General features: G+C 44.2%; 1 protein-coding gene across 3 annotated transcripts in view; it reads left to right on the top strand.

Annotated features, from left to right (window-relative positions):
- The window catches only part of CENPF (centromere protein F), a 57261-nt gene that overhangs the window by 12995 nt on the left and 16808 nt on the right, over positions 1-27458 (top strand). For 2 of the 3 annotated variants that reach the window (XM_069768500.1, XM_069768501.1), the window contains exons 10-15: positions 923-1045; positions 6015-6150; positions 8143-10265; positions 11053-13254; positions 25680-26348; positions 26787-27455. In XM_069768500.1, the coding sequence (XP_069624601.1) occupies positions 923-1045; positions 6015-6150; positions 8143-10265; positions 11053-13254; positions 25680-26348; positions 26787-27455 (5922 nt within the window). The remainder of the gene's footprint in view (positions 1-922; positions 1046-6014; positions 6151-8142; positions 10266-11052; positions 13255-25679; positions 26349-26786; positions 27456-27458) is intronic. The other variant, XM_069768502.1, reaches the window with a different exon arrangement.

Genomic DNA, 27458 nt, shown 5'->3' with positions numbered 1-27458 from the left:
CATTGTCAAGAGGGTCCCAATAAGACCCACACTTCCCAGGCCGGACTGCTAACAACCAGATGTCCATAGATTTCCAGGAGGAATAACAGAGGATCAGCAAAAGCATTAAAAAACAAGATCAGGAGAAAAACTGGTCCATGAAAAGTTATAAATGTTTGATTGGGAGAGGGGGTCTGACCGCTGAGACCCTCACTGGTCCTAAAGTCCCGTGTGAATGGTGCGGTCGTGCTCCCATATACAGTGACTAGAGCCGCGGTCACACACGCGCAGTACTGCTCCTTTCACACAGGGGGCACTCCACTTCCATTCTCGTGATTAGTGGGGTTTCTAATGGCCGGACCCCCAACATGATCACACATTTATCAGGTCTTTGGAGAATGGGTGATGAATGCTGGTCGTAGGACAATGCCGCTGAAGGAAGAGTCACTTTTACACGTTAGTTGGCAGAAGTTTGATTGCTGCTCTGAAGGGAATTACAAGAGAACGGAATCATGAGATCAGTCTGTATGCGAGCCACTGTGGTCGCCACGAGTCCGTGTCCTTAGTCTAAGTTCACATTTGCGTTGTGCGCCGCAGCGTCGTCGCCACAACGCACAACGCAAACAAAAACGCAGCAAAACGCATGCACATGCGGCGCCAATATTAAAGATAGGGTCGACACGACGCATGCGTTTTTTAAAAGGTCGGCGCCGCCCGAAAAATGCAACATGTTGCGTTTGCCGCGCCCAGACAGGTGCGCCCTAACGCCGCATGCGGCGTAAAACGCAACACAACGCATGCACATGCGGCCCCATGCGGCGCCAATGTTAAAGATAGGGCCGCACGACGCATGCGTTTTGTTGCGGCGGCGATGCTGCGGCGCAAACCGCAAATGTGAACGTACCCTTACTGAGACCCCCGGGCTTCTTCTCCGCTCCTGTAGGCGACACAAGGGAAGAAGATGTTGGAAGATGAAGTAGACGATATCAAGCAGAAATTATCCAGAGCAGAACAAGCCGCGTCCGCCGGCCAGAATCACCTGACTGATCTGAAGAAGGAGCTGGAGGTAAATGTACAGGGGGGCAGCACACGATACCGGACCCCCAATGTTGGTCCGATTCTTCAATGCTCATTTACAGGGGTATTCCCAACATGTAAAATGATGGACACAAAGGATCCACAGTGCTACACTGGTGATACGGCCGCGCTCTGCAGTGCTTCACCCGCCGCTGTAAAAGCCAAACGCTGCAACGTTTTTAATTAAACCCAAATACATGTATTTAAAGTCATTTTTCTTTTTTTGTGATCAAAGGTAGACAACCCCTTTAAGTCTTTGCAATACAGCTGATTGCATTCTATTGGTCTCTGTTATCAGCCACTTAAAGCTGCAAAATGGGGACTGTAATGATCTGCCAATCAGCGGCACTCGAGCGGCTTTAAAATGGCAGCTGTCACTCGCCAGCCATCAAAAAGTCGTACGCACCCCAAAATGGTTCCATTTTAAAACTACACTCAAACCAAGCGCTCACTCAACCCCATCACACAGGGGCTCAGAGAATAGCGTCAGAAACCAAATTATTTATTTTATATTTACGGTATTTATCTTGCAAAGTTAAAACAAATTTTTTTAACACAAAAAATATTTTAAAAAAAAAAGGATTTCGGGCCATTCTTTGGGGATTTTATGTTGTATTCATTATATGGTAAAGACGATGCGGCAACATAATTCTCCAGGTCGTTAAGATTACACCGATACCAAATTTAGAAGGATTTTATTTTAGTATTTTTTTTTTTTATTTTTTTCTTTTATAGAATTTCCCGGTAGTTGAGATTTTTTATTATTTTATATATTTTTTGCAGTATTTTATATTAGTAAAATGAAAGGTGGTATTAAGGTATGATTCATAAAGTGGGGGGTGAAGCCTAAAAAAAAAAAATCGCATAGGGGCAAGGCTTTTTTTTTTCTTTTTTAACCTTCGTCCGGCTGAGTAGGTACAATTGTAACTATTCTGTTTTAAAAATGCAATAACTTTTTTTTTCGAAAAGCCGTAGAGGGCTGAAATTTCGTGACATCTCTGCAGTTTTTGTCCAGAATATATTGGCCAAATTTCAATAAAATATATATGAAGGTACAATTGTACTTCTGCAGCCTGTTAACGTTGTAAAATTATGCAGCCTGACGAAGGTTATATAGCCCTTTAATTGAAGCCATGGAGATTATTATGTGACCCCTTCCGCCCTCCCCTGGGATGTCTAGGGTTAGGATTCTATTCTGAGCGCGCTCGTCACAAGATGTTCCCTGACAGTTGTTGCGGAGGCTTCGGGGGATGCAGAATTGTGATTTTTCTGCTCTTACGCGGTAGGTGGGTGTCACTGCCGTCTCATAAATGGCACAGGAAGAAAGAAGATAGTGTAGGAACACAGATCACACTGGCTGTTCTCTACCGGTACGCTCCGCAGCAGCAGCTGCTACATTACAACTCCCATTATCCGCAGCCTAGTCCGACTGTAATGTCAAAATATTTAAAGTGGTTGTGCTAGATTGGGGAAAGAAAGAAAAAAAAAAATGCATGCCATCTTTAACTGCTTGAGGACCGTCCAACGACCTTGAACGCCATTCTGGTCTGCATATAATTCTGCAGAATGCCATTTTGGAGTCAGCAGCTGCACGATGCAGTTGCAAGAGCAGAAAGGCGGATGTCAGAGACGTCCCAGACTTTCTATAGGGAAGGCGGCGATGTTTTATTACTAGCTCTGCCTTCTACATAGAGCTGAACATGTACCGTGTATACAGAAGAGGAATCACTGACAGTGCTTCCTTCTCCGGACCCTGTAATCTCTGAGTGTAGGGAGAGAGGAGCAGGAGTTGCTGGTTCCCTTTTAGAAAGTATTTAACAACCGTATATAGTTTTCGCTCGCCTAATCCGAGCGACCAAGTCCTGATTTTTTTTTTTTTTCTCCCGCGATCAGAGCAGTCCAGCATAATCGGCACAATGCAGTGACATCAGTGCGCCGCCTGCTCGGAGACGCTGACGTCTTGTAGGCTACAGACCCTCCAGCAGCCCACAGGACGGAGCATGATTGGGCCTATGGCTACATCAAGACTCAAAGGCTCCCGGCCACGAGTCCAGGGGCATGGGCGCTATCCTAGATCATTGGTGTTGATGATACCACTGTACTTCTTAAAAAAGAAGTAAAATATCAAATAATAGCACTGGTAATGAGTCTGCTGGTACAATGCTGGGACTCTGCTGATCCTTCACAGCAAAGGAGTTTAAGAAGTTCTCTGAGCCCGCACACAAGTGTTTCTGTTAAAGGGAAGGTGCCACCGGTTTTCTTGTATTTTGTTTTTTTGTGAAATTAAGCTTAAAATAGTAATTAAAATGTATTAATGCACTGTTTGCAAACATTTCTATATGAAAAATATTATATATTTTTCTACAAATATACATATTTACCACTAGGGGGAGCATTTTCCGTTTTAGACCTCAAGCAGCTATAGTAAGATTTAGCAGCTCTGCCCCAGGGATATTAGACCACCCAAAAGGGGAGGGAAATGGTGATGTCAGCAGTTACTGCCCCAACAGTAAGAATGAAGAGCAGCATCACAGGGCAGCACCATTTTATGTGTGACTGTCCTGTGACCTGCTGTCACCAGCAGTTACTGCATCAGAGTGACAGCTCGTGTATATAAATGTAGCATGTATGTATCATGCACGTATGTAGCACGTATGTATGTAGCATGTATGTAGCATGTATGTATGTAGCATGCATGTATGTAGCATGTATGTATGTAGCATGTATGTATGTAGCATGCATGTATGTAGCATGCATGTATGTAGCACGTATGTATGTAGCATGCATGTATGTAGCACATATGTATGTAGCACGTATGTATGTAGCATGCATGTATGTAGCACGTATGTATGTAGCATGCATGTATGTAGCACATATATATGTAGCATGTATGTAGCACGTATGTATGTAGCATGCATGTATGTAGCACATATGTATGTAGCATGTATGTAGCACGTATGTATGTAGCATGTATGTATGTAGCATGCATGTATGTAGCATGTATGTATGTAGCATGCATGTATGTAGCACATATGTATGTAGCATGCATGTATGTAGCATGTATGTATGTAGCATGTATGTATGTAGCATGCATGTATGTAGCACATATGTATGTAGCATGTATGTATGTAGCATGTATGTATGTAGCATGCATGTATGTAGCATGCATGTATGTAGCACGTATGTATGTAGCATGTATGTATGTAGCATGCATGTATGTAGCACATATGTATGTAGCATGCATGTATGTAGCACATATGTATGTAGCATGCATGTATGTAGCACATATGTATGTAGCATGTATGTAGCACATATGTATGTAGCATGCATGTATGTAGCATGTATGTAGCATGCATGTATGTAGCATGCATGTATGTAGCATGCATGTATGTAGCATGCATGTATGTAGCATGCATGTATGTAGCATGCATGTATGTAGCATGCATGTATGTAGCATGCATGTATGTAGCACGCATGTATGTAGCACGCATGTATGTAGCACGCATGTATGTAGCACGTATGTATGTAGCATGCATGTATGTAGCACATATGTATGTAGCATGCATGTATGTAGCACATATGTATGTAGCATGTATGTAGCACATATGTATGTAGCACGTATGTATGTAGCATGCATGTATGTAGCATGCATGTATGTAGCATGCATGCATGTATGTAGCACGTATGTATGTAGCACGTATGTATGTAGCATGCATGTATGTAGCACATATGTATGTAGCACGTATGTATGTAGCATGTATGTAGCATGCATATATGTAGCACGTATGTATGTAGCATGCATGTATGTAGCACGTATGTATGTAGCATGCATGTATGTAGCACATATGTATGTAGCATGTATGTAGCACGTATGTATGTAGCACGTATGTATGTAGCATGCATGTATGTAGCACGTATGTATGTAGCATGCATGTATGTAGCACGTATGTATGTAGCATGCATGTATGTAGCACATATGTATGTAGCATGTATGTAGCACGTATGTATGTAGCACGTATGTATGTAGCATGCATGTATGTAGCACGTATGTATGGAGTATTTTTTTTTTTTTCATTCAACACATTAGCCGGATGATGGGACTATTACTGTCCCATAATTGGCTAATGTGTCAATCACTGTCATTGTAGCAGGCATCGTCCGATGGGACTTGTAGTCCCATCGGACGATGCTTGCACACACGTATAGAGCCCCCCCCCCCCCCCCCCCCCCACGCCGCATAGAGACCCCCCCACGCCGCACAGAGACCCCCCCCACGCCGCACAGAGACCCCCCCCACGCCGCACAGAGACCCCCCCCCACGCCGCACAGAGAGGGAAAGCGACACAGGGGGAGAGTGCAGTTTACCGGAGATCACTGGGACTGTGTGCAAGTGGGGAGGTGGAGACAGAGCAGGAGAAGCACAGGGCAGCGTGTGAGAGCAGAGGATGTCTGCCCAGAACCTGCAGTGCCTGGAGTACAGAGGAGCAGTCAGTGCTTCTGTCCTGCGATAGAGAGTAAGTGGAGCTCAACAAATAGCACTGGACTATAATAAAATGGCGGCTAGTCACACCTACAGCAGTGAGTTGTGCAGCCCACAGAGGCGTGCCCAGCTCACTGCTAATGCTGCTGCAATGTGACAGATAGGGTCCGAGCCGGTCTATTATCTCCTATGTCCATGGGGTGCCGTAATCTGACACTGATAGTGACGTACTACTGCTGCAAAACCAAGATGTCAGCCCCCAGTGCCTTCTTTCTACTCATATAACACACGGAATCTGTTTTACATGCATTCAAATCTGGGTTATAACAGCATGTTATGCTACATTATATTGATTAATTAATGATCTACAAACGCGGTACCTTCCCTTTAAGTAATGGATACAAGATGGCGTGCCCCCCAATTTTTATTACTTGCCCCTCGGATTTATCTGCCTCCTAATTTGATTTGTTGCTTTCAGGAGTCCAGGTCTCAGCAAAACGCAATTAAAAGTCAACTCGACCGTAAAGCGAAAGAAAACTCGAAACTAGAAGATGAACTCAGAACCGCGACTCAAACTCTACGGCAAAACCAAGTGGTTATAGAGGAGCTGAAAAGTAAGTGCACCCCTGCATCACTGTATGGAGTTATTTGGCTGCTTTGGGGGGGAGCAATATTCCAGGCAGAATCTGGGGAACCTCCGTACGTGCCGCTTATTAAATGTCAGTGTTCAGCTAATAACACGATGCAACAAATGCCGCAGCGGCGACTGATGAATGGATTCTGCAATAATGAGATATTTCGGGGAGAGATTACGGCCCTGGGCTACAACACAGCGCAGAGATGCCATAGAAGCTCCGCGGTGTGGAGATGCGCAGAACACACGGCGGCGGCGACTTTAATGCCCATGATGCAGTAGTAATTACACGGCTGAGTGATTTTATGCTCTTCCTGAAACAAATCACAAAAAAGTGCAGCTCTGTTTTTATTTTATAATTTAATGCACTTTTGATTTGTTTCCAGAGAAGTGAAAGTTCATACGATGCAGAGAACATCTCATCATAGAGTAACACAAGTACAGAACGTCAGTGTACAGGCTATACCCCGCATGGACAGGAAGATAAAGGGGGTGTGCAGGATGTAACCAAGTCACTCCACCAGCAGAATAGTGAGTGCAGCTCTGGAGTATAATACAAGATGTAACTCAGGATCAGTAATGTAATGTATGTACACCGTGACTGCACCAGCAGAATAGTGAGTGCATCTCTGGGGTATAATACAGGATATAACTCAGGATCAGTAATGTAATGTATGTACACCGTGACTGCACCAGCAGAATAGTGAGTGCAGCTCTGGAGTATAATACAAGATGTAACTCAGGATCAGTATTGTAATGTATGTACACAGTGACTGCACCAGCAGAATAGTGAGTGCAGCTCTGGGGTATAATACAGGATGTAACTCAGGATCAGCAATGTAATGTATGTACACAGTGACTGCACCAGCAGAATAGTGAGTGCAGCTCTGGAGTATAATACAGGATGTAACTCAGGATCAGTAATGTATGTACACAGTGACTGCACCAGCAGAATAGTGAGTGCAGCTCTGGGGTATAATACAGGATGTAACTCAGGATCAGTAATGTAATGTAATGTATGTACACAGTGACTACACCAGCAGAATAGTGAGTGCAGCTCTGGGGTATAATACAGGATGTAACTCAGGGTCAGTAATGTAATATATGTACACAGTGACTGCACCAGCAGAATAGTGAGTGCAGCTCTGGAGTATAATACAGGATGTACCACAGGATCAGCAATGTAATGTATGTATGTATGCAGTGACTGCACCAGCAGAATAGTGAGTGCAGCTCTGGAGGATAATACAGGATGTAACTCAGGATCAGTAATGTAATGTATGTACACAGTGACTGCACCAGCAGAATAGTGAGTGCAGCTCTGGGGTATAATACTGGATGTAACTCAGGATCAGTAATGTAATGTATGTACACAGTGACTACACCAGCAGAATAGTGAGCGCAGCTCTGGGGTATAATACAGGATGTGACTCAGGATCAGTAATGTAATGTATGTACACAGTGACTGCACCAGCAGAATAGTGAGTGCAGCTCTGGGGTATAATACAGGATGTAACTCAGGATCAGTAATGTAATATATGTACAGAGTGACTGCACCAGCAGAATAGTGAGTGCAGCTCTGGGGTATAATACAGGATGTAACTCAGGATTAGTAATGTATGTACACAGTGACTGCACCAGCAGAATAGTGAGTGCAGCTCTGGAGTATAATACAGGATGTAACTCAGGATCAGTAATGTATGTACACAGTGACTGCACCAGCAGAATAGTGAGTGCAGCTCTGGAGTATAATACAGGAGGTAACTCAGGATCAGTAATGTAATGTATGTACACACTGACTGCACCAGCAGAATAGTGAGTGCAGCTCTGGAGTATAATACATTAAATAATTCAGGATCAGAGAAAAAGTAATACATTTTAAAACCTTTGTGATTAATTCTACATATAAGTCTTGTTTAGGGGTGAAGAAAAATTTTAAGGTGCATGTAATTTTTTTTCTATTGTTCTTCAGACAAAAATAACACTTTGGATGCAGAAATAAAATCTGCTGTGGAGAAACGTAACTACCAAGACTCGACTTCTATCGACAATCTTAAATCGACAATGACAAATCTTGAGAAGGAAAGAGATTCTGCCAAAGAATTGCTGCAGAAGAGGGAGAACGAGATATCTGGAATAAAAAGCGCTCACGCACAAACATCGGAGGAACTGTCGACTTTGAAGAATCTGCTTCTTTGTAAGGAGGAAGAATGTAAAGACTGGATCCAGTGTAAAAATGAATATGAAAATAAAACTCGCAAGTTCTTTACAGAGAAGGAGGAAATGTCTAGAAAAATCGAGGACATGGAAACAACTGTTCAAAGACTAACAGGGCAGATAACTGTACTGGAAAACGATAAGAAACACTTACACACCCAGATAAAGACCCTTCAAGACATCACTGATGTAAGAACCGCCGACCTGGAGGTCCAGAAGGTAAACTGCGCAAATCTGAATAGTCACATGGAATCGGAAATTCAGAAGTATAAAAAAGAAATAGAAAAACTCCTGCAAAAATTATCTGAACTGGAGGTGGAGCGTAAGACCGACGAGCTCGATGTCTGGTCGAAACGGGTGTCCTTTTTGGAAAAGGAGTTGGAGATGCATAAAAAACTAAGTGCTGAATTACAATGTCAGCACGACCTTCTGAGAAATCAGCAGGAAATCCAAAAACACATGTCTGACCCCGAAGGAAGCAAGGGTCGCTTGTCTAAGTCAACAAACGTCATTTTACTGGAACCAAGTGTTGATTCTTTCACATCAATCATCAAAGAAAAAGAAGAAGAAATCATCAGTTTATCCGAAAAAATAAGTTTTGCCAAAGCAGAGATGGAAACTGTGTGTCAAAGTAACAGAGAACTTACTACGAGGTTGCAAGAGCTGACTGTGTTGTCCGAGTCATGGTCCTCCGAGAGGGAGTCGCTAGGAGGGTCAATTGTTTCTCTTCAAAAGGAGGTCGAAAAGCTGACAGCGGAGAATAAAAGAAAGGCTGAACTCCTCAATGTGCCAAAGTGCGAGAATATGCAACTAGACAATGCAAAGATGGACACTTTAGAGAAAGGAATTATTGGAGAAGACAACCTGGTCAGTGGGTCTACAGACGAAAATGCAAGACAGAATGAAAATCTGAAGGGAGAAGTGGTGGAATGGAAAGAAAAAGTTTTCAGATTTCAGCAAGAGAACAGTCATCTGCTCCGGGCTAACGAAGAGCTGTCTACGTTGATCGGCAAGCTTCGAGGAAACGAGTTCTCTCTAAATAAGACTCTGGAAGAATTACGACATTGTCTGAAGGACAAAGAAACCTCTTTAATAAACTCCCAATCCAAGTTAGAATTGCTAAGCAGAAATGAGGAGGAAGACCTATCTGTGGAAAGTGTCCAGGAACGATTGATTGACCTTCAAAATGACTCCGACCTTAAGAAGTTCCTTCAAGATCATCCTAAATGTCCAAAACAGAAGGGGAAGGTTCTCCATAACCTTGATGAAACTACATTGATTGGCAGCAGCACTGGAATGGTTATGGATTATTCAGTTTTGGATATAACAGAAGACATTTCGTCGTTCCCTCTGTCCATTGGCCCACAGAGCCATGAGGAAAATCTGACATTGTTGTTCAACATGGACCAGCTCAGTTTGGCATCAACCAACAACGCTACGATGGCCCTAGCAGATCTTGTGCAGCTGGAGAGCCAAAACTCTGCCACCTTGTCCCCTTTAACATCACCACCTGTAAAGCAAATGGTTGATGAACATGGAGGTAGGAAGTCGACCACCAGTGAGATTGTTGACTTGCTCCTCGATCGGTCTCCTCCTCAACAGCAACAAGTCTCTGGAGTACGTAGCGATGCCTCTCCTGAAATCAAAGATTTGCGTATAGTCTACCAAATGGAATTGAACAGGTTGCAAAAACAGCATCTGTCTGAGATTGCCACATGGCAGCAGAAATTGATGGACCAAGCTTTGGAAATGGAGGCAAAGTTGTCTTCTGAAAAGGCCGAGGTGGAGCAGTTGACTAAGGAGCTGGAGTCTGCGAGACTGGAACTTCAAATTTTCGACCTCAGCGCGAGCTCCTTGCCATTGTTGGATAGCGAGGACGTAAGTGTGCACAGGGAATTATTTATTGTGAGGTGGGATCTTTTGGCTTTATTTTTATTTGCTCTGGTGCATTTGTTTAGAAATTTTTTTATGTCCTATATTTTTATTGATTGTTTTTGCCTTTTTTTATTTTTCTTCTCGGATATTTAGTTTCAGCTTAGGCTATTGGACAAAAATTGGATAATTTGTCTGTAAGATTCTGCCATGATTTTTTTTTTTTAGCAGAAAATTGAAACCTGTGTTGGCCATATTTGGTTACATCATGCAATTTAAATATCTCAGAAGTTTGGATTTTTTTTTGTTTTTCGACAGTCCTTTTGCTGTGTCATTGTGTTGCAGTGCAACCTCACAAACACTGCTTGCTTTTGACCCATAAGTGGCTGCAGAGCTCGGTGATTCTTAGAAATACAATGGCAACCTCCTCCAGGATCGTTTATTAAACCCATTCACAGCCCAAAGACGAGGAAGCTCTGCATAGTAATAATATCAAGAATTTCACGACAAACTTACAGTGCTTCATGGGTCTATACGAAAGATTTGCATGTGTTGCTAAATTTTGGAAAATTCTTTTAAGTTCTTTTGCCATCTCGGAGCTGTAGGAGAAAATTGATTTTTATTTATTTACTCCAATATTGGAACAAACTAAAAACGGTTGCAAAAATACATTTTGGCAATTTCTTCTTGCTACTTTTATAGAATATATTTCCTTTTTAATAAGATTTATACAATTTTTTTTTTATCCTTTTTTTGTATTTACATTTTCTTTTTTTTCTTTTTATCTTGTTAGGTAACCGTGAACCAAACCATGTGCACAGTTCTGCCCATAGGAAGACTTTCTATTGGAAACACTGAATTGCGAACCCATGGACAGTTAAAACGAAGTCCAAAAGTTGAGAATAAAAGCGAAGATGAGAATGTAATAGAAATGGGTAATCCTGAAATTCCGACCAATAAAGGAGAAAATATTGAGAATTCCTCCCGAGAAAGGAAAAGACGGAATGGCGGGAGTGGAGTCCATGTAGGCAACCTGGAAACACAAGATATGTCGCGGAGTCTCCAGCTGAAAACTGAAGAAGAACAGAAGCTTTGTCCGCATTGTACAGAAAGAGAAGAGATTAACCAGAATTTGGTAGCCGAAATAAAAGATTTGTCGGCCCAAGTTAAGACCCTAAGGGCAGAGATTCTGAAAAAAGTCCAAGAAATACAAGACCTTGATAATAAATCTAAAGATTTTGGAGTTGAAAGATCGGAATTATTAGGAAAAATTGAGTTGATCTCCCATGAGAAATTGCAGTCGGCCAATAAGATTGTCGAATTTGAAAAAGAGCTAAATAATTCATTGAACGCGATAGAGATACTAAACTCGAAGATATCCGAACTGTCTAGTGTATGCGAGAACCTAGAGATCTCCGGCAAGGAATGGAAAGACAATTACCTTCAAACAGAATTGGAGCTGAGGAGGGTGAAATCTGAAAAAGCAAATATCGAGAACCACGCTCTATCTCTGGAAGCGGACCTGGATGCCCTTCAGTCTAAGTGGCAGTGCTTGCAAGAGGAAAGCGAAGGCAAATTAAGGTCCTTTAATGAGGTTCAAGAGAATCTTAATAATGTCATGGCGGTAAAATGTCAACTCACTCAGGAACTGGAGAGTTTATTCGAAGAAAAGGAAGAGCTTGAGCAAATGTATAAAAACCTTCAGGCAAGAGAGCAGGAATTGGAATCTATTAGATTAAGCTCGAAGGACCTGATAAAGATATTAGAATCTGAATTACGAACACTGAAGGAGGAACTTAAGGTTGCAAAATTGACTGCTGAAGAGTTGACCGCAGAAAAGGATTCTCTGATGTGCTCGCAAGAAAATGAAAAGAAGCAAGTTCAAGAGTTGCAGAATTGGATCCAAAAATTTGAAGAAGAAAAGAAAGTCCTGGCCAGCGAGCAAGAAAATCTCCAGCTACAAGTAAGCACAGCGCAAGCGGAAAATGAGAATCTTTCGAGAACTCTGGAACGGTGTCAACGTGAGAAACTTGAGCTGGGCAACAGCGTGAATTCTGCTCAAGAGGAGGCTACTCAAATGCGTACTGGAATAGAAAAACTTAAAGTGAAGATTGAAGCCGACGAGAAGAAGAAGCGCCATTGGATGGAAAAGCTAAAAGAGAGCGAGCGTAAATTCGACAAGCTGAATGACCGGATCGAGTCTTTGGAACGAGAATTGCTCATGTCCGAAGAGAATCTGGAGAATGCCGTCTTGCAAACAGAGACATCGAATGAGGAAGTTGAAAGAGTCAAGGAGCAAAAAGAAGCTTTAGAAATGGAATTAAAATGTTTAAGGAAAAAGATTAAAGAACTGGAAGAAGAACTTCAAATCAACCGGGAGAAAATGGTTGAGTTAGAAGCCACAATTGCCAACGTTACAAAAACTCTGGAGAACAGAGAGATGGAACATATCCAGTTTATGGACTACTCCAACAAGCAACAGGATTTGCTTCACATGGAACTGGAAGAGTTACTTGCACAAAAAGCCCTTTCTGACCAAAAATATGAAACCGCCGTGGCCGATTGTGCCGAGCTTTCATCCAAGGTTGAGCAGCAGAAGGAACAGTTACTACAAGAATTGGAGAAGGCCCAGACAACCAGCAACAACCTTGAGATGTCTCTTCAAAAAGTTACTTTGGAACAAGAAGAATGTAAACTTCTGCTAGATGAGAAGACTCGTCAACTGGTGGTCCTTGAGGGCCAAATAAAAGACTCTGAGCAAATGGAAGAGACATATTCTTCACAAGTCTCCCAATTTGAAGTGGAATGTGAAAACCTGAGGAATAGTAACAAGAGTCTGCAGATCGCTTTAGCAGAATCTGAAGGGAAGGTTCGGAATATTTTGGAAGAGAACGAAACTCTTCAGTCCACCATTACTGGTCTGAAAGCCTCCTATGGTGATCTAGAAGCACTGATGGAATCTAAAAAATTGGAAAACCAGACTCTACAAAGTAAGGTAAAGTTTACTCACCTTAAGGTTCTTTTCTTTCTCGCCTCATTGGGGGACACAGGTAACCATGGGTGTATGCTGCTGTCACTAGGAGGCTGACACTATGCAAATAAAGAAGAAGTTGCTCCTCCCCGGCAGTATACACCCTCCAACAGGCACCAGGCAACTCAGTTTTTGCTTAGTGTCTGTAGGAGGCGGACCTGGATCTAAACCCAGAGCCGCATTTCTTTTACAGGGATTTGTTGTGTTTATTAACCTTTTCCCCTTTCTTTTTCAGACTCTTTTCTTCAGGGTAACAGGGTGCAGTTTTTCTCACCCTGTTTTCCCCACTTTGAGCGACCGAGAGAGCAGTGTGGTATCACCCACATCGCACCCTCTCGGACCCGCTGGGCAGGACTTGTCCCCTGTCACCCATTCGGGTGTTCAGGGTGACCCTTTTCCTCGGTGGCCAGTCCTGCCCGTTCCCCTCCTCATCCCTCTCCTCGCAGTGGGCTGAGAGGAAGACGGCGGTCACTTCTAGTGACCCTCTCCCTCTGGTTAGGGGTCGACGCCGTCTTCTGCGCCGGAGTTCGTGGCGCGGGAAGGAGGACTTCTTCCAGGACCCTCCATCCTACAAGGGATCCTGATGCGTTCCTCAACCCCAGGTAGGGGATCTTCAAGCAACAGTATGAAACACCACCCCCACACCAACATCCCCCCCCCAGCCCGCACGCCGCCCGGCAAGCGATCTTCTAAGGGGGGGTCATCACATGGGGGTACATCTTTATTAGGGGAGTAAAAGGGCTGCATCAGGGAAGAAGGGTCGCTACCTTTTGTTTCTGGCGCCGGTTTTTCTCTATTGCTGCACACCGGCATTTCTCCTTCCCTCCTCGGGATCCAAACAGCGCGCTCCCGCCATTTTTTTCTCTCGGGCTTCTTCTTCACCTTCTTTCGGTGCTTCTGCACCCCCTAGTGGTGGCCTGCATTATTGCGGCAAGGAGTTTTTTCTTCTCCTTCTTTCGGCGCTTCTGCGTCCTCTTGTGGCGGCCTGCATTATTGCGGCCAGGAGTTTTTCAGCGCAGTTGGGGGCATTTCTCCTGCTTTCCCCTTCGGCACCTGTGCACGCCCACAGCGTTGCGCTGTCTCAGCGCTCTTTTCTGCGTCTTCCTTCTCCCTGTCAGCTTGGCTCACCGCATGGGACAGAAGAATTTCAGGGGAACACAGGCACTTGCGGCTTCCGCTGTCGCTGTTTTTCAGCTGGCTCAGCACTACTGCTCTCTTGGGCTCATCTCCTCCCGGCAGTACTTCTCCGTTCCAGGACAAGGTAATATCCACCTATGTCCGACCCCACTCCAGCCTTTGCCACTACGGCCATCCATTACGCCTGCGCTCACTGTAAGAAAAAGTGGGCCTCAGGTCAGCCTTCACCCTTCTGCCCGTCCTGCGTTCCTCCCATCATGTCCGTCCCTCAGGAAGCTCCTAGGTCCCAGGATGAGTGCACCCCCCTCCCCCAGAGTGGGCTGTTGCTATGTCTCAATCAGTGTCTGACCTGACTAAGGTTTCTCAGTCCCTGGTCCAGGCACTTGAACGTATCCCGCTTCTCTCTAATACCACCAGTGCCACGAACGCCTCACACGGCGATTCGCTCGCACCTGTCCAAGACCCTCACAGAGGCAAACCGGACAAAAGAGACAGAAAAAGGACCTTATCTAGATCCTCTTCCAGTTCCCTGGACCACACCGGGATACCCCTATCTGCCCGTTCCCCCTCCTCGCAGGCGGACGTCGGGTCTGACCTATCCTCTCAGTCGGAATCTGACTCTGATGCAGATCAGACTTCCTGTACACAGGAGATGGTGGATAGCCTTATTTCAGCTATCATTCAGACGCTTGAGCTTAAAGAGGATGAGGCAAGCTCTCAGGACGTCTCCGTTGCGTTTAAACGGATTAAACGTCCCTCTAGGGTTTTTCCTAATCACAAGGAGTTTGATAACACTACCTCTACACACTGGGAAAACCCTGGCAAGCGTTTCCCTGGCAGGAAACGGCTTCACGTGCTATACCCCTTTCACTCCGACCTTGTCTCCAAATGGTCCGAGTCTCCTAAGGTCGACCCGCTCGTCTCCAGGCTATCCTCGCAGACGGTTACATAGTAACATAGTTAGTAAGGCCGAAAAAAGACATTTGTCCATCCAGTTCAGCCTATATTCCATCATAATAAATCTACGTCCTTCTACAGAACCTAGTAATTGTATGATACAATATTGTTCTGCTCCAGGAAGACATCCAGGCCTCTCTTGAACCCCTCGACTGAGTTCGCCATCACCACCTCCTCAGGCAAGCAATTCCAGATTCTCACTGCCCTAACAGTAAAGAATCCTCTTCTATGTTGGTGGAAAAACCTTCTCTCCTCCAGACGCAAAGAATGCCCCCTTGTGCCCGTCACCTTCCTTGGTATAAACAGATCCTCAGCGAGATATTTGTATTGTCCCCTTATATACTTATACATGGTTATTAGATCGCCCCTCAGTCGTCTTTTTTCTAGACTAAATAATCCTAATTTCGCTAATCTATCTGGGTATTGTAGTTCTCCCATCCCCTTTATTAATTTTGTTGCCCTCCTTTGTACTCTCTCTAGTTCCATTATATCCTTCCTGAGCACCGGTGCCCAAAACTGGACACAGTACTCCATGTGCGGTCTAACTAGGGATTTGTACAGAGGCAGTATAATGCTCTCATCATGTGTATCCAGACCTCTTTTAATGCACCCCATGATCCTGTTTGCCTTGGCAGCTGCTGCCTGGCACTGGCTGCTCCAGGTAAGTTTATCATTAACTAGGATCCCCAAGTCCTTCTCCCTGTCAGATTTACCCAGTGGTTTCCCGTTCAGTGTGTAATGGTGATATTGATTCCTTCTTCCCATGTGTATAACCTTACATTTATCATTGTTAAACCTCATCTGCCACCTTTCAGCCCAAGTTTCCAACTTATCCAGATCCATCTGTAGCAGAATACTATCTTCTCTTGTATTAACTGCTTTACATAGTTTTGTATCATCTGCAAATATCGATATTTTACTGTGTAAACCTTCTACCAGATCATTAATGAATATGTTGAAGAGAACAGGTCCCAATACTGACCCCTGCGGTACCCCACTGGTCACAGCGACCCAGTTAGAGACTATACCATTTATAACCACCCTCTGCTTTCTATCACTAAGCCAGTTACTAACCCATTTACACACATTTTCCCCCAGACCAAGCATTCTCATTTTGTGTACCAACCTCTTGTGCGGCACGGTATCAAACGCTTTGGAAAAATCGAGATATACCACGTCCAATGACTCACCGTGGTCCAGCCTATAGCTTACCTCTTCATAAAAACTGATTAGATTGGTTTGACAGGAGCGATTTCTCATAAACCCATGCTGATATGGAGTTAAACAGTTATTCTCATTGAGATAATCCAGAATAACATCCCTCAGAAACCCTTCAAATATTTTACCAACAATAGAGGTTAGACTTACTGGCCTATAATTTCCAGGTTCACTTTTAGAGCCCTTTTTGAATATTGGCACCACATTTGCTATGCGCCAATCCTGCGGAACAGACCCTGTCACTATAGAGTCCCTAAAAATAAGAAATAATGGTTTATCTATTACATTACTTAGTTCTCTTAGTACTCGTGGGTGTATGCCATCCGGACCCGGAGATTTATTTATTTTAATCTTATTTAGCCGGTTTCGCACCTCTTCTTGGGTTAGATTGGTGACCCTTAATATAGGGTTTTCATTGTTTCTTGGGATTTCACCTAGCATTTCATTTTCCACTGTGAATACCGTGGAGAAGAAGGTGTTTAATATGTTAGCTTTTTCCTCGTCATCTACAACCATTCTTTCCTCACTATTTTTTAAGGGGCCTACATTTTCAGTTTTTATTCTTTTACTATTGATATAGTTGAAGAACAGTTTGGGATTAGTTTTACTCTCCTTAGCAATGTGCTTCTCTGTTTCCTTTTTGGCAGCTTTAATTAGTTTTTTAGATAAAGTATTTTTCTCCCTATAGTTTTTTAGAGCTTCAATGGTGCCATCCTGCTTTAGTAGTGCAAATGCTTTCTTTTTACTGTTAATTGCCTGTCTTACTTCTTTGTTTAGCCACATTGGGTTTTTCCTATTTCTAGTCCTTTTATTCCCACAAGGTATAAACCGCTTACACTGCCTATTTAGGATGTTCTTAAACATTTCCCATTTATTATCTGTATTCTTATTTCTGAGGATATTGTCCCAGTCAACCAGATTAAGGGCATCTCTAAGCTGGTCAAACTTTGCCTTCCTAAAGTTCAATGTTTTTGTGACTCCCTGACAAGTCCCCCTAGTGAAAGACAGGTGAAACTGCACAATATTGTGGTCGCTATTTCCTAAATGCCCAACCACCTGCAGATTTGTTATTCTGTCAGGTCTATTAGATAGTATTAGGTCTAAAAGTGCTGCTCCTCTGGTTGGATTCTGCACCAATTGTGAAAGATAATTTTTCTTGGTTATTAGCAGAAACCTGTTGCCTTTATGGGTTTCACAGGTTTCTGTTTCCCAGTTAATATCCGGGTAGTTAAAGTCCCCCATAACCAGGACCTCATTATGGGTTGCAGCTTCATCTATCTGCTTTAGAAGTAGACTTTCCATGGTTTCTGTTATATTTGGGGGTTTGTAACAGACCCCAATGAGAATTTTGTTACCATTTTTCCCTCCATGGTTCTGTCTATCCTGGACGTGGCTTCCCTTAACCCCTTTATCCCCAAGGGTGGTTTGCACGTTAATGACCGGGCCAATTTTTACAATTCTGACCACTGTCCCTTTATGAGGTTATAACTCTGGAACGCTTCAATGGATCCTGGTGATTCTGACATTGTTTTCTCGTGACATATTGTACTTCATGACAATGGTAAAAATTCTTTGATAGTACCTGCGTTTATTTGTGAAAAAAACGGAAATTTGGCGAAAATTATGAAAATTTCGCAATTTTCCAACTTTGAATTTTTATGCAATTAAATCACAGAGATATGTCACACAAAATACTTAATAAGTAACATTTCCCACATGTCTACTTTACATCAACACAATTTTGGAACCAAAATTTTTTTTTGTTAGGGAGTTATAAGGGTTAAAAGTTGACCAGCAATTTCTCATTTCTACAACACCATTTTATTTTAGGGACCACATCTCATTTGAAGTCATTTTGAGGGGTCTATATGATAGAAAATACCCAAGTGTGACACCATTCTAAAAACTACACCCCTCAAGGTGCTCAAAACCATATTCAAGAAGTTTATTAACGCTTCTGGTGCTTCACAGGAATTTTTTGAATGTTTAAATAAAAATGAACATTTAACTTTTTTTCACAAAAATTTAATTCAGCTCCAATTTGTTTTATTTTACCAAGGGTAACAGGAGAAAATGGACCCCAAACATTGTTGTACAATTTGTCCTGAGTATGCCAATACCCCACATGTGGGGGTAAACCACTGTTTGGGCGCATGGCAGAGCTCGGAAGCGAAGGAGTGCCATTTGACTTTTCAATGCAAAATTGACTGGAATTGAGATGGGACGCCATGTTGCGTTTGAAGAGCCACTAATGTGCCTAAACATTGAAACCCCCCACAAGTGACACCATTTTGGAAAGTAGACCCCCTAAGGAACTTATCTGGAGGTGTGGTGAGCACTTTGACCCACCAAGTGCTTCACAGAAGTTTATAATGCAGAGCCGTAAAAATAAAACAAAATTTTTTTCCCACAAAAATTATTTTTTTAGCCCCCAGTTTTGTATTTTCCTGAGGGTAACAGGAGAAATTGGACCCCAAAATTTGTTGCCCAATTTGTCCTGAGTGCGATGATACACCATATGTGGGGGGAACCACTGTTTGGGCACATGGGAGGGCTTAGAAGGGAAGGAGTGCCATTTGAATGCAGACTTAGATGGAATGGTCTGCAGGTGTCACATTGCGTTTGCAGAGCCCCTAATGTACCTAAACAGTAGAAACCCCCCACAAGTGACACCATTTTGGAAAGTAGACCCCCTTAGGAACTTATCTAGATGTGTGCTGAGCGCTTTGACCCACCAAGGGCTTCACAGAAGTTTATAATGGAGAGCCGTAAAAATAAAACAAAAATTTTTTCCCACAAAAATTATTTTTTAGCCCCCAGTTTTGTATTTTCCCGAGGGTAACAGGAGAAATTCGACCCCACAATTTGTTGTCCAATTTGTCCTGAGTGCGCTGATACCCCATATGTGGGGGGGAACCACTGTTTGGGCGCATGGGAGGGCTCGGAAGGGAAGGAGCTCCATTTGGAATGAGGACGTAGATGGAATGGTCTGCAGGTGTCACATTGCATTTGCAGAGCCCCTAATGTACCTAAACAGTAGAAACCTCCCACAAGTGACACCATTTTGGAAACTAGACCCCCTAAGGAACTCATCTAGATGTGTTGTGATAGCTTTGAACCCCCAAGTGTTTCACTACAGTTTGTAACGCAGATCCGTGAAAATTAAAAAAAAAAATCTTTCCCCCCAAAATTATTTTTTAGCCCCCAGTTTTGTATTTTCCCGAGGGTAAGAGGAGAAATTCGACCCCAAAAGTTGTTGTCCAATTTGTCCTGAGTACGCTGATACCCCGTATGTTGGGGGAAACCACCGTTTGAGCGCATGGCAGAGCTCGGAAGGAAAGGAGCGCCATTTGGAATGCAGACTTAGATGGAATGGTCTGCAGACGTCACATTGCGTTTGCAGAACCCCTAATGTACCTAAACAGTAGAAACCCCCCACAAGTGACCCCATATTGGAAACTAGACCCCCCAGGGAACTAATCTAGATGTGTTGTGAGAACTTTGAACCCCCAAGTGTTTCACTACAGTTTATAACGCAGAGCCATGAAAATAAAAAATCTTTTTTTTTCCCACAAAAAATATGTTTTAGCCCCGAGTTTTGTATTTTCCCAAGGGTAACAGGAGAAATTGGACCCCAAAAGTTGTTGTCCTATTTGTCCTGAGTACGCTGATACCCCATATGTTGGGGTAAACCCCTGTTTGGGCACACGGGAGAGCTCGGAAGGGAAGAAGCACTGTTTTACTTTTTCAACGCAGAATTGGCTGGAATTGAGATCGGACGCCATATCGCGTTTGGAGAGCCCCTGATGTGCCTAAACAGTGGAAACCCCCAAATTATAACTGAAACCCTAATCCAAACACACCCCTAACCCTAATCCCAACAGTAACCCTAACCACACCTCTAACCCAGACACACCCCTTACCCTAATCCCAAACCTATTCCCAACTGTAAATGTAATCTAAACCCTAACTGTAACTTTAGCCCCAACCCAAACTGTAGCCCTAGCCCTAATCCTAACCCTAACCCTAATCCTAACCCTAATCCTAACCCTAGCCCTAACCCTAGCCCTAACCCTAGCCCTAACCCTAATCCTAACCCTAGCCCTAACCCTAGCCCTAACCCTAGCCCTAATCCTAACCCTAGCCCTAACCCTAGCCCTAGCCCTAATGGGAAAATGGAAATAAATAAATTTTTTTAATTTTTCCCTAACTAAGGGGGTGATGAAGGGGGGTTTGATTTACTTTTATAGCGGGTTTTTTAGCGGAGTTTTATGATTGGCAGCCGTCACACACTGAAAGACGCTTTTTATTGCAAAAAATATTTTTTGCGTTACCACATTTTGAGAGCTATAATTTTTCTATATTTTGGTCCACAGAGTCATGTGAGGTCTTGTTTTTTGCGGGACGAGTTGACGTTTTTATTGGTAACATTTTCGGGCACGTGACATTTTTTGATCGCTTTTTATTCCGATTTTTGTGAGGCAGAATGACCAAAAACCAGCTATTCATGAATTTCTTTTGGGGGAGGCGTTTATACCGTTCCGCGTTTGGTAAAATTGATAAAGCAGTTTTATTCTTCGGGTCAGTACGATTACAGCGACACCTCATTTATATCATTTTTTTATGTTTTGGCGCTTTTATACGATAAAAACTATTTTATAGAAAAAATAATTATTTTGGCATCGCTTTATTCTCAGGACTATAACTTTTTTATTTTTTTGCTGATGATGCTGTATGGCGGCTCGTTTTTTGCGGGACAAGATGACGTTTTCAGCGGTACCATGGTTATTTATATCTGTCTTTTTGATCGCGTGTTATTCCACTTTTTGTTCGGTAGTATGATAATAAAGCGTTGTTTTTTGCCTCGTTTTTTTTTTTTTTTTTTCTTACGGTGTTTACTGAAGGGGTTAACTAGTGGGCCAGTTTTATAGGTCGGGCCGTTACGGACGCGGCGATACTAAATATGTGTACTTTTATTGTTTTGTTTTTTTTATTTAGATAAAGAAATGTATTTATGGGAATAATATATTTTTTTTTTTTTTCATTATTTTGGAATATTTTTTTTAATTTTTTTTTACACGTTTGAAAATTTTTTTTTTTACTTTGTCCCAGGGGGGGACATCACAGATCAGTGATCTGACAGTTTGCACAGCACTCTGTCAGATCACTGATCTGACATGCAGCGCTGCAGGCTTCACAGTGCCTGCTCTGAGCAGGCTCTGTGAAGCCACCTCCCTCCCTGCAGGACCCGGATCCGTGGCCATCTTGGATCCGGGGCTCGAGCCGGGAGGGAGGTAAGACCCTCGCAGCAACGCGATCACATCGCGTTGCTGCGGGGGGCTCAGGGAAGCCCGCAGGGAGCCCCCTCCCTGCGCGATGCTTCCCTGCACCGCCGGCACATCGCGATCATCTTTGATCGCGGTGTGCCAGGGGTTAATGTGCCGGGGGCGGTCCGTGACCGCTCCTGGCACATAGTGCCGGATGTCAGCTGCAATAGGCAGCTGACACTCGGCGGCGCTCCCCCCGTGAGCGCCGCCGATCGCGCTGGACGTACTATCCCGTCCATGGTCATAGGGGCCCACCCCACATGGACGGGATAGTACGTCCGATGTCAGAAAGGGGTTAAGGACCCCACGGACAGGCAAATCGAGGCATTAGCAAAATCGGTATTTGAGGCTTCCGGAGCCTCCCTCTGCCCTAGTTTTGCCTCGTCCTGGGTAGCCAGGGCTGTGTCAGCCTGGTCCAAGACCCAGCGCAGGGGCATTTTGGCCTCTGCTCCTGCTGAGGAACTGTCTGATTTAGCGGATCAGATTTCTCTTGCAGAAAAATACCTCATGAATGCCTCCCTTGATGCAGCGACCTGCTCCACCAGGGCTAACAGCAACATTGTGGCCATTCGCCCTTTTTCGGTCCTTCGCCTCAGGAAACTCCAACCAGGATTGTTCTTCCTCGCAGGGAGACCAAAGAAAACCTCCTTTCAGACCTCCACCTCGCTGGAGAGCTAAGAGCCACCCCGCAAAACCATCGGGATCTCGGGGCCACAGGTTTTCTAACAAATGACGGGTCGCCCCCACCTGGAAATCCCTCCAGGGTGGGAGGCCGGCTTCTTCTGTTCTCAGAGGTTTGGCTATCAGTAGTCGACGATGCCTGGGTCAGGGAGATCGTCACTTTAGGCTACAAGATAGACTTTTCTTTGTCCCCAGGAAGACGTTTCCTGCTTTCTCGTCCTCCCAAACAGCCCTCCCACCTCTCAGGACTTCTCCAGGCCGTCGATTCACTCCTCGCCTCAGGAGTCGTAGTTCCGGTGCCTTATCGCGAGCGGTTTTCGTGTTTTTACTCAAACCTGTTCGTGGTTTCAGAAAAGGACGGCTCTCTCCGTCCAATTTTGGATCTCAAGCAGCTGAACCGCCATCTCCGGATTCGGCGCTTCAAGATGGAATCTCTACGCTCGGTGGTCGCGTCCATGGAACAGGGAGAGTTTCTGTGTTCCGTGGATATCCGAGATGCGTACCTTCACGTTCCTATTTGCGTACGGCATCAGAGATTCCTCCGGTTCGCAATCCAGGGTCATCGTTATCAGTTCACGGCCCTCCCCTTTGGTCTGGCATCTGCGCCCAGGGTCTTCACGAAGGTCATGGCAGCTATCATGGCCATTCTCCGTTCGAAGGGGTTTCTGGTAATCCCATACCTCGACGACCTCTTGATCAAGGGTCCATCCCGTCAGGATTACAGCCAGAGCCTCCAACTTACTCTTGACACGCTTCTTCACCTCGGCTGGAAAATCAATTATCAGAAGTCTTTCCTGTTTCCAACTCAGCGCCTGGAGTTCCTGGGCATGGAATTCGATACCTCTCCGGCTCAGGTTTTTCTTCCCAAAGAGAAGTTCCTTTCCCTTCGCCGGGGTGGGGTCAGAGCTCTAAAGAGCCCGAATCCTCTGTCTCTCCGCCTCGCCATGAGGGTTCTGGGGAAAATGGTCGCTTCCATAGAAGCGGTCCCCTATGCTCAGTTCCACTCTCGTCCCCTCCAGCTGGCCCTTCTGTCTGCCTGGGACAGGAACCCACTTTCCCTGGATCGCCCGTTTCGCCTCTCGCCCAGGGTGAAACAGTCTCTCTCTTAGTGGACGCTGTCCATCTCCATTCTGCGCGGGAGGTCATTTCTCCCTCCCCGCTGGCAGGTGATCTCCACCGACGCCAGGTTGGGGGGCGGTTTTCCTCCACCTCACAGTGTCATCCAGACTATGATAAGGGCGAGAAAACCGGCTTCCTCGCGTATTTACCACAGGTGTTGGAAGGCTTTTTTCCGGTGGTGTCAGGACAACAATCTGTTTCCTATGACCTTTTCTCGTCCATCCCTTCTCAGTTTCCTTCAAGCTTGTCTAGATTCGGGTCTTTCCCTTAGCATCTTGAAGGGTCAGATTTCCGCTCTGTCCATTCTTTTTCAAAGAGACCTGGCCTCTGTGCCTCAGGTGCGGACCTTCATCCAGCGGGTCGCTCATATAGCTCCCCCTTATCATCCTCCTGTCGAGCCTTGGGACCTCTACCTCGTTTTGGAAGTCCTCCAGCGTACGCCCTTTGAACCGATTCAGGACATTTCCTTCTCGCTTCTATCCGGGAAGGTAGCATCATCTCCATTAGAAGAGTGTCGGAGCTGGTGGCATTATCCTGTCGTTCTCCCTTTCTAGTCCTGCATCAGGACAAAGTGGTTCTATGTCCGGTTCCTTCCTTTCTACCAAAGGTGGTTTCGGCTTTTCACATCAATGAGGACATTGTCCTCCCTTCTTTGTGACCTTCCCCGGTTCATCCCTTGGAGAAATCTCTTCACAAGTTGGATGTGGTCAGGGCTATCCGAATTTATCTTGCCAGAACTGCCTCCTTTCGTCAGGCCGATTCTCTGTTCGTTGTCTCGGAAGGGCGGCGAAAGGGGCTCCCCGCCTCCAAGTCCACAATTGCTCGTTGGATCAGTTCGGCGGTTCTGGAAGCATACCGTGTTCAAGACAAACGGCCTCCGTCGGGGGTGAAGGCTCACTCTACCCGGGCTGTGGCAGCTTCCTGGGCAGTTCGTCACCAAGCATCGGCCTTGCAGGTTTGCAAGGCCGCAACGTGGTCATCCATTCACACCTTTGTCAAATTCTACAAGGTGCATACTCAGGCTTCTGCGGACGTGAGCCTGGGTAGGAGGATACTGCAGGCGGCGGTTTCTGACCAGCCTACCTAACTCCTCTTTTTTGCAGAATATCCCGCCCTAGGGACTGCTTTTGGACATCCCATGGTTACCTGTGTCCCCCAATGAGGCGAGAAAGAAAGAGGGATTTTTGGTTCTTACCATAAAATCTCTTTCTTGGAGCCTTCATTGGGGGACACAGCACCCTCCCTTGAAGTTGTACCGTGTTGGCCAACGTGCCTTGTTGTGGGTTGGTACATAGGTTGAGTTTTATATTACCTGTTCCTACTACTGCTTTTGCACCAACTGAGTTGCCTGGTGCCTGTCGGAGGGTGTATACTGCCGGGGAGAAGTTACTTCTTCTTTATTTGCAAAGTGTCAGCCTCCTAGTGACAGCAGCATACACCCATGGTTACCTGTGTCCCCCAATGAAGGCTCCAAGAAAGAGATTTTACGGTAGAACCAAAAATCCCTCTCTTCTTACCACCTTGGTCCAACTTTTCGTAGTTTTTGACCTGTTGGCGATTCTTTGCCAGTATTTGAAAAGGCAAGTGATGATCCCTCACTACTGTAATTTTTTTTTTTTTTTAGACATCGTTTGAATTTGAAGACCCAAATCCCTAATTCTGTTTTTCTACTCTTTGTTATTGGAAATTAATCGTTCTTCAATGGGGTCTCTAACCATGGTAGGGAAATCTAAGAATGTAGAACTAAAATAAAGGGCATGTCCTCTTTGCACATGCTCCAACTTTTTTGCTTACTAAATCGATATCACTAATAGTAGGGAGAAAAGAAAAAAATGATCTGACTACACTAGGTTTATTTGTTGTCTGTAACCACGGCTCTAGAACAGATACAAAATAGTTGAACATTTGTAGCCAAGACGATTTGCTATCTCTATCTTTTCCTCTCCATAGGTGGCAGGAAAAGAGCTTAAAGAACTGGAAGAAGAACTTCAAATCAACCGGGAGAAGATGGTTGAGTTAGAAGCCACAATTGCCAATGTTACAAAAGCTCTGGAGAACAGAGAGCTGGAACATATCCAGTTTATGGACAACTCCAACAAACAAAAGGATTTGCTTCACGTGGAATTGGAAGAGTTACTTGCACAAAAAGCCCTTTCTGACCAAAAATATGAAACCGCCGTGGCCAATTGTGCCGAGCTTTCATCCAAGGTGGAGCAGCAGAAGGAACAGTTGCTACAAGAATTGGAGAAGGCACAGACGACCAGCAACGACCTTGAGATGTCTCTTCAAAAAGTTACTTTGGAACAAGAAGAATGTAAACTTCTGCTAGATGAGAAGACTCGTCAGCTGGTGGCCCTTGAGGGCCAAATAAAAGACGTGGAGCAAAAGGAAGAGAAATATTCTTCACAAGTCTCCCAATTTAAAGTGGAATGTGAAAACCTGAGGATTAGTAAAAAGAATCTGCAGATCGCTTTAGAAGAATCTGAAGGGAAGGTTCTGAAAATTTTGGAAGAGAATGAGACTCTTCAGTCCACCATTACTGGTCTGAAAGCCTCCTATGGTGATCTAGATGCACGGTTGGAATCCACAAAATTAGAAAACCAGACTCTACAAAGTAAGGTAAAGTTTACTCACATTAAGCTTCTTTTTTTTTTTACCACCTTGGTACAACTTTTCGTATGTGACCCCTCATTACTGTCATTTTTTTTTTAGACATTGTTTGAATTTGTAGACCCAAATCCCTAATTCTGTTTTTCTACCCTTTTTTTATTGGAAATTAATCGTTCTTCAATGGAGTCTCTAACCATGGTAGGAAAATCTAAGAATGTAGAACGAAAATAAAGGGCATGTCCACCTTGCACATGTTCCGACTATTTTGCTTAATAAATCGATATCACTAATAGTAGGGAGAAAAGAAAAAAATGATCTGACTTAAGAATCTGACTACACTAGGTTTATTTGTTGTCTGTAACCACGGAGACAATATAGAATAGATACAAAATAAATGAAGATTCTTAGCTAAATCGATTTGCTATCTCTATCTTTTCCTCTCCGCAGGTGGCAGGAAAAGAGTTTAAAGAACTGGAAGAAGAACTTCAAATCAACCGGGAGAAGATGTTTGAGTTAGAAGCCACAATTGCCAACATTACAAAAACTCTGGAGAACAGAGAGATGGAACATATCCAGTTTATGGACAACTCCAACAAACAACAGCATTTGCTTCACGTGGAACTGGAAGAGTTACTTGCACAAAAAGCCCTTTCTGACCAAAAATATGAAACCGCCGTGGCCGATTGTGCCGAGCTTTCATCCAAGGTGGAGCAGCAGAAGGAACAGTTGCTTCAAGAATTGAAGAAGGCCCAGACGACCAGCAACAACCTTGAGATTTCTCTTCAAAAAGTTACTTTGGAACAAGAAGAATGTAAACTTCTGCTAGATGAGAAGACTCGGCAACTGGTGGCCCTTGAGGGCCAAATAAAAGATTCTGAGCAAATGGAAGAGACATATTCTTCACAAGTCTCCCAATTTGAAGTGGAATGTGAAAACCTGAGGAATAGTAACAAAAGTCTGCAGATCGCTTTAGAAGAATCTGAAGAGAAGGTTCGGAATATTTTGGAAGAGAACGAGACTCTTCAGTCCACCATTACTGGTCTGAAAGCGTCCTATGGTGATCTAGAAGCACTGATGGAATCCACAAAATTGGAAAATCTGACTCTTCAAAATAAGGTA

This window comes from Ranitomeya imitator, chromosome 5 (genome assembly GCF_032444005.1).
Source record: "Ranitomeya imitator isolate aRanImi1 chromosome 5, aRanImi1.pri, whole genome shotgun sequence".
In the NCBI taxonomy this organism is placed as follows: domain Eukaryota; kingdom Metazoa; phylum Chordata; class Amphibia; order Anura; family Dendrobatidae; genus Ranitomeya; species Ranitomeya imitator.
This window is presented reverse-complemented; position numbering and strand designations above follow the sequence as displayed.